This window comes from Lathyrus oleraceus, chromosome 1 (assembly GCF_024323335.1).
Source record: "Lathyrus oleraceus cultivar Zhongwan6 chromosome 1, CAAS_Psat_ZW6_1.0, whole genome shotgun sequence".
Taxonomy (NCBI): Eukaryota; Viridiplantae; Streptophyta; class Magnoliopsida; order Fabales; family Fabaceae; genus Lathyrus; species Lathyrus oleraceus.
The window spans coordinates 376,194,281-376,202,297 of NC_066579.1; the positions used below are offsets into that span (position 1 = coordinate 376,194,281).

At 31.9% G+C, this 8,017-nt stretch overlaps 1 protein-coding gene and 1 pseudogene across 1 annotated transcript; both read left to right on the top strand.

Moving 5' to 3' along the window:
* The first annotated feature begins 525 nt into the window (after window positions 1-525).
* Window positions 526-5,779, top strand: LOC127108038 (protein argonaute 5). The gene is made up of 8 exons (XM_051045403.1): window positions 526-900; window positions 1,036-1,250; window positions 1,344-1,499; window positions 1,588-1,721; window positions 1,820-1,926; window positions 2,012-2,115; window positions 2,273-2,349; window positions 5,772-5,779. Exons 1-8 carry the CDS (start codon window positions 526-528, stop codon window positions 5,777-5,779), a joined length of 1,176 nt encoding a protein of 391 aa, XP_050901360.1.
* Window positions 5,780-6,996: 1,217 nt separating this feature from the next.
* LOC127137687 (uncharacterized) lies at window positions 6,997-7,809 on the top strand (annotated as a pseudogene).
* The last annotated feature ends 208 nt before the right edge of the window (window positions 7,810-8,017 follow it).

The window sequence follows — 8,017 nt, forward strand, 5'->3', positions numbered from 1 at the left end:
AGTTATCTGCGTCCACCGTCACTGTTCACTTTCGTCTCCATCGTTACCGTTACCTTGAAGGTATTTCTCTTCTCCATCGTTACCGTTCACTTTCTTCATGTGTTTGATTAGGGCATTTTCTAAACTTAGTTTTACATTTTGTGCATTATGTTGATTAATGTTGTTTAGGGCAAACTGAGTTTTTTATTTCTGATTGAAAACTCATATCATTTGAAGTGTGTTTGAGCTTGTGCTTGGAAGTTTGATGATTATGGATGCAAGTTTGTTCATGTTCCAAACACCATAAGTTTGCATTGGTTATTTGTATGCAGTAGGTGTGTGTGAGTTTGTATTCAATAATGATAAAAAAAAGAGTTTAGATTGAATGTGTTTTTAGTGTAGCTTCACGAATATGGTCATTGTCTTACTTGGGTCTTATTGAATCATTTCTATATTACAGATAAAATGGCTAACAAAGACGATACCCATGACGCGAATGGATCACGTAACAATGTTGAAAAAGAAATCAAACGAGGATTGACTGTTATGTTACGTGGACGCGGCTCGCGCGGTGGACGCACCGCCGGTTCTTCTTCCTCGGTACATCCACCTCCTCCGTCATATGCTTCGGCACCGGTTACAGTTCCTCCATCTGTTGCAGCACCGATTGTTCCTCCATCTATTGCAGCGTCCGTTGCTTCCTCGAGTTCGGCTCCAAATCTCCCGTCGCCGGCGACGGTTTCCATCGAGACACTATCGGCTGAAGTTAAACAGAAGGCTACTCTACAGTCTGCTCCATCGTCTCAGAAGGCGATTAGGTTTCCTAACCGACCTGATTACGGTCGATTGGGAAGGAAGATTCAAGTTCATGCTAATCATTTTCAGTTGCAAGTGGCTGATAGGGATCTACACCACTATGATGTTAGTATATTATGCTCATACGTTTTTTTAAACTATGATTTTAAGTGTATAGATTTTGTTTTTGTTTATTATGTAGATAAGTTACAATGTGGTATGAATTTTTGAGAGGCTGAAAAATTTGATAAATGTTATTAGGTATCTATTTCGCCAGAGATTACTTCAAAAAAAGTGTGCAGAGATATTATCAACCAGCTAGTTAAAATGTATCGGGAATCCCAGTTGGACAACCGCATACCTGCTTACGATGGGAGAAAGAGCTTATTTACTGTCGGACCGTTACCTTTTACTTCCAAGGTTTTTGTGGTTGTCTTGACTGACGACAATAGAGGATCCTCTTCTGATTCTGATAGGTGAGTTTGCTGCAACTGGGTTAGTAATGAGTAAATATGGTTACTATTTGTGATATGTTATGAATGGATTGCTGATTTTATGTACCGTTACAGGAAAAAGCGTGAGCGGGAGTTTAAGGTTACTATAAAGTTTGCTTCCAAGACGGATCTCTGCAACCTTACTCAGTTTCTCCGTCGCATGCAGCTGGACTGTCCTTACGAAACCATTCAAGCTCTTGATGTTGCTTTGAGGGCAACTCCATCTGAGAAGTAGAGTTATATTTTGAGTGTTGTTTATTTGGGTTTGCTGAGTTTGTTTCTTAAGTGATCATGTTATTATTGATGAATTGTGTTTCAGTTATATTGTTGCTGGGAGGTCTTTTTTCTCTCCGAGTTTGGGGCAACCGGGTCCTCTTGGTGGTGGGACGGAGTATTACAGGGGCTTTTATCAAAGCATCAGGCCGACCCAAATTGGGCTTACTCTTAACATAGGTTTTGGTTTTACACATTACTAATATTTTCTTATTGAGAACTCTTCAATTGAATCTAGGTTGCAATTGCAGTATTTGACCAGTGATACTTTGATTCAGATGTATCTTCAAGAGCTTTTTATGAACCGATACTTGTCACGGACTTTGTTTCCAAACATTTTAAATTGAATTTTTCAAGGCCACTGTCTGATCAAGATCGTGTCAAGGTAATACTTGTGATTTTATATGTTATGAGCCATGAATGAATACTAGTAGCCTGAAATCCTATGTTTATATTTTACTTTGAGTCAGATCAAGAAAGCTTTGAGAGGTGTTAAGGTGAAACTATCTCATAGTGGGAAAATAAGGAGTTGTAAAGTGACCGGTGTCTCAAGAGAGCCACTCAGAGACCTAACGTGAGCAATTTGAATTTCTTTCTAGCATTTTAGTTATTCCTTGTCTGGGGTAAATTTCTGTTCTATATGATAAGGTTTAGGTTAAGGGCTAGCTGTAAACTCCTTGGTCGAGCTTTATTTTTATCTCTCCACTCTTTGTAATTTGTTCTTCTTTTAGGTTCATGCTTGAAGATAATGTGACCAGAAAAAAAGTTATTGATTATTTTTATGAGAAATACATCATTGCGTTGAATCGTATAGACATCCCAAAAATGGTATGGAATAATAACTTAGGGTTTATTTTAATATTATCGGATATTTCATCTAATTTGTTACTAAATCATGAATATGTTTTATTCTCTTAATTGTAGTACTTTGAGGAATACAAATCTTACTCAAGAGCAAATTTGGATGAAATGAAGGATGAATTGTGTCAATTCATTGTTGATCAAAGAATCATATAGCTAGGTTGTATATTGTTGTATATTGTTGTACATATATGTATGGAATGTTGTTGTTGTATGTTGTTGTTGTATATATGTTGTATATTGTTGTTGTACTTTTACTAAATCATGAATATGTTGTTGTATATTGTTGATCAAAGAATCATATATTAATGTTGTATATATGGAGGATTAATGTTGTATATAAATGGATTAATGTTGTATATAAATGGATTCATGTTGTATATATCAATGGATTAATGGTGTATAACATTGGATTAAAGGATGAAATCAATATGAATTTTACACTTTTGCAGCATGCGAACAGGTTCCCAATTAAATACCCACTGCTTTTCAAACAAATTTTTTTAAAATAACTAACACTTTAGAGGGCGCTTTCTGCAGGAAGCGCCCTCTAAACACTTTACATTGACAACTTTAGAGGGCGCTTTGTCCAGAAAGCGCCCTCTAAGGTGGCTTTACATGACAACTTTAGAGGGCGCTTTATCCAGAAAGCGCCCTCTAAGGTGGCCCTTAAAGGGCCACTTTAGACAGCGCTTTCTTCAGGAAAACAAAGCGCTGTCTTTACCTATGCCAGCGCCACTTTAGAGGGCGCTTAAAAGCGCTGTTATAGGCCAAAATAAGCGCCCTCTTTTCCCTTATTTGGCGTAGTGCTTACAATGCAAGCGCCATATGGACTGACGCCTCCAAGGCTTGCATGCATGATCTTCACATAGGTTGCATGGCTATCTGCATGTAGAACTTCGAGGTCTGCAAGGCGCCACATGGACTGGCGCCCATGTACAAATATCACATGCATGCACCAATAGGACTGGCGCTAAGGTTTGCATGCATGTCATGTCACATGGATATTTAAGTGTTAGAAACACCGATACAATCCGACTTACGATAAGAGAAATTCAAATTTCTTGTATTTGAAAAAACAATTGAATCCTACATAGGATCTGGTCTTGTGTCACAAATCACGTATCAAAATCCAATTTATTTCGAGAACAGTCAATGTAAATTTTACCCGCTAAAGGTACGGGACAATGAAGATGTTGAATATATGTTTGTTAGTCATGAGCATTCTGGTTGCAACTCTATTGAGTTATATATTACTCTTTAACTAAATAACTAATTCTCATATATAAATAAATAAATAAATAAATATATATATATATATATATATATATATATATATATATATATATATATATATATATATATTAATAAATTTGTTTTTAAATTATCAACAGAATTAATGTAAAAAATTAAAAAAAATTTAAAAATATATTAAAAATTTAGAATTAAATATGTTTTATAATATCTGTTTTTAATTTAAAATACAATAAATTTTTATTTGATAAAAATTTAAATAAAAAGAGTATTTTGATTCTTTTAAACATGTTTAACATAATAAAAGTATATATTTATAATTATTAGAAAGATACTATAAGTTCTTAATATATATATATATATATATATATATATATATATATATATATATATATATATATATATATATATATATATATATATATATATATATATATATATATATATATATATATATTGTTTCTTAACATTCAACCTATTCACACAAGCCCACTCCGTATTCTAGCATATTGAAACAGCTCATGCCCGGACATTCAACCCGAACAAATTCACAATTGGGAAAGAAGTGAAAAGACACCATAGTCTCCAGTAACTTACAAGTATTCTAAGTTAGCTTTACAATGTAAGAAATGATACTCCAATCAGAGTGAAACATAAGTTATGTAGAAATAAAAAACAACAGATAGAAAAAATTTGCCTTATGATTCGAATCAATTATAAAATTTGATTTGAATCAATTCAGTCAGAGATGAAACATTAGAAAATGGTTTGAATCAAGTATAAAATTTGATTTGAATCAATTCAGCTAGTACAAATCTATGATTCGAATCATTTCTATCAGAATCCAAACAAAAGGCTTCTGATTTGAATAAGAACATCTCTGATTCGAATCAAACCTGTGAAATTCAATATTTTCATATTTTTTCATGGTTTTCTCAATCCAATCCAAAGGGGGGGGGTATACTTACATTCAAGTCCTAAGGATAATAACATGTTAGGGAAAGATATGGATCAAACATGCAATAATCCTTTCATGCATTTTGCAAGGAAATCTTATCACCATCATATATCATATTCATGAAGTTATAAGGGTATTCATTCCAACCAAAAGTTGTTCTACAGTAACAAAATTCTCAAAGGCACTAACATATCATTAACAAGAGTCATATTTCCAACATGCATGCACAAGTGATAACACATTTTTCATAGCATTCAACCTAGTCCTAGATACCCACTTTGTATTCTAGCGTATCGAAACAACTCAGGTGTGAATATTCAACCGTAACAAATTGATAATTGGGAAAGAAATGAAAAAACACCATAGTCTCCACTAAGTCATAGGACTCTAAGTTAGCTTTACAACGCAAGAAAAGACACTCCAATCCAAGTTACGACACATAAGTTATGAAGAAATCAAAAAAACATTTGGACAAAAGTTGCCTTATGATTCAAATCAAATATAAAATTTGATTTGAATCAATTATGTCAGAGACGAAACATCAGAAAAATGATTCGAAAAAACCCAGTCAATAAAACATCTATGATACAAATCATTTGTACCATAATCCAACCAAAAACGCAAGGATACTGCATGGAGGCATCCCTTGCAAAGTCAACAGTCAAAGTTTACTGAGGGTAACGTCTCACAAAATTCGAAGTAGTTCAGATGACACAACTACTTTTCACTGAATGGGGTAGAAAATTATATCCCCTATTGTGTGGGGATATATGTATCCTCTCCAAAATACAAACGTGGTTGTTTGCTTGGGGCTACCCCTTGTACACCTTCATTCACTTACCCCCTAAAACATTTGAATAAATGTTGGTTCTCCACCTCAAATGTTGCGATGGTTGACCCCTTTACACTTGTTTATTTATTTATCTTTTTCTTATTGTGAGGGATATCCCCTCATAAATAATGTTTTTTTTTTTATATCTGATTTGCTAAAAATTTTCTCAACAAAGTATGTTTTCTAGTGAGGTGGTTAAATCCACGGAAAAAAAACTCTTCGCTATACACAATTTTGTTGCAGTGTCTTACCATCTTTTTCATAAGCTTTTGACTTTTTGTACAATTATTTTTAAGATTTAAAGTCATATATTCTTTATTTTCAGTGCCCTAAATTCCATTTGTACTCTTTTATTTGAGGTTATTGTGTCAAATCTTGCTCTCATTTTTTTTATATAGCCCTATCGCTGCTTATAAAAAAAAGAATAATTTGTTATAGTTATTTATTTTTTTGCAAATCAAAAACATCCAAATATTGTTTAGATCAAAAGTCTTATTACACGCTTCTCTTTTTTCTTTTCTCTTTTTCCATAACACTAGTCTTTTTTTACACACCTAGTCCTATTTTTTAATAATATGTCCTATTTTTCTTTTGCCATAACACTAGTCTTTTTTGGGCAAATAAGAAACATACGTATATTCTTTATATCAAAAGTCTTCTTACACGCTTCTCTCTTGATAAAAAACGCTTTTTTTGCCATAATCTTAGTCTTGTTTTACACATCTAGTCCTATTGACTAATAATATGTATTATGTTTGGTCATATTTTTTCTTCTTCTTAGAGTAACCAGGTGTCATTCATTGATTTTAAATTGTAAGTTCGCTTTCAATTTATTATTTCTCACATCATCCTACATTTATAAGTCAAAGTCTTTTATTTGTGAAATTTTTTGGCTAAAGACTTTTATATATATATTTCTTTTCATAATTTTAGGGTGATGGCCCAAATAAATTTTATTAATTTAATATATATATATATATATATATATATATATATATATATATATATATATATATATATATATATATATATATTCTATGTTGATATAAATATTTTATTTTTAATTTATCACTCAAGGCATTATAAAGTTTTACAATCGTAAGCAGAGAAAGGCATTATAAAGTTTTACAATCGTAAGCAGAGAATATCACGTATATATAAATGATTTGAATGAAATACGCATTGAAACTAATTGCCATCTTGCAAGAAAGTTAACTTTGACCAAGAAAAGAACATGTTTAGTTTATTTTATAACATTGTTTTTCATTAATAACATGACAAAAATAATAAATATAATAAAAATATAATAGAGAAATTAATATTAGTATTTTATATATAATAGATAATGACATATAAATTATTACAAATATTTTTGTTAAAATAAAATATACAAAAACAACATATTGTGGGTAGCATAGAAAAGAGAATAAATAATTAAATTTAGTCAAATTGTCAATTTTATTTATGAGAACGCGTCTCCATTTGAGTTGGAGCTTTACAAACATCCTTATTACATTTTCATAAAAGTATTTCGAGTCAAGATTTTCATAATGTCTATATTTCGTGAATATATTGGTGTGAAGCCATATCCAATTACTTTAGATGATTTTCCAAGTGAAATCATCAACCCCTTAATAACAGAGTTCCACTTCATTCTATGATTTGCTAAAGAAGATCATGACCAAAATGGAAAAGGCACAGGACAATTCAGTTCTGAAAAGGTTGCTTTTTTTCCTAATATTTGTTTCATTTTAATTTTATTTTGAATTAGTTGTTTAAATAGCTTCTTTTTTAACTATTGTAATTTTTTCTTCTTTTTTCTTTTTAATATCTTCTTTTTGCCATGCGTTAAAAAACAGGTAAAGAAACTCAAGGAAAAGTATGAAAATGTGAGGGTGGTAATAAGTTTTGGATATCAGGGTGAAGAAAATTCATTCAATCCTTTCGAGAACTTTCAATGGTCTATTAATGCAGCAAATTCACTCCAACTGATCATCTAAGACTACAACAAGGTCAAGAACAACCTAATTGATGGCATTGATGTTCACTATGAATACATCAATTCCAATGAGGATGATTTTTCCCACTACAAGAGGTTAATCCTCCATTGCTCCATCACACTCTGTCTTCTAAGGATGAGTTTACCAAACTCTTCAATGATATATAAAATGATTGGAATCAGTATTGATCCAGCTGACGCAGATAATGTCCCACCACACGTCTTCGTTGATGGTTGCACTGAGCTTGTCATGAACTCAGTTCTCCGTGGAATTTTTGTTTGGAATGCTGATGATTCTGCGACTAATTCCAACGACAAACATTTCTTCATGGAGGAAACCTTCCAAAAAAATCATCACTGATAACCCACCTAGAATATATATATATATATATATATATATATATATATATATATATATATATATATATATATATATATATATATATAGGTCATGTGTCAGATTATATGTAATGGCAAGGTTGTTCTATGCTATGTATAGTCTATTACATCTTCAAAATACGACCTAATGCATGTGTGTTTGATTTTGTGTGGACAAATTCGTATTGTCTTTG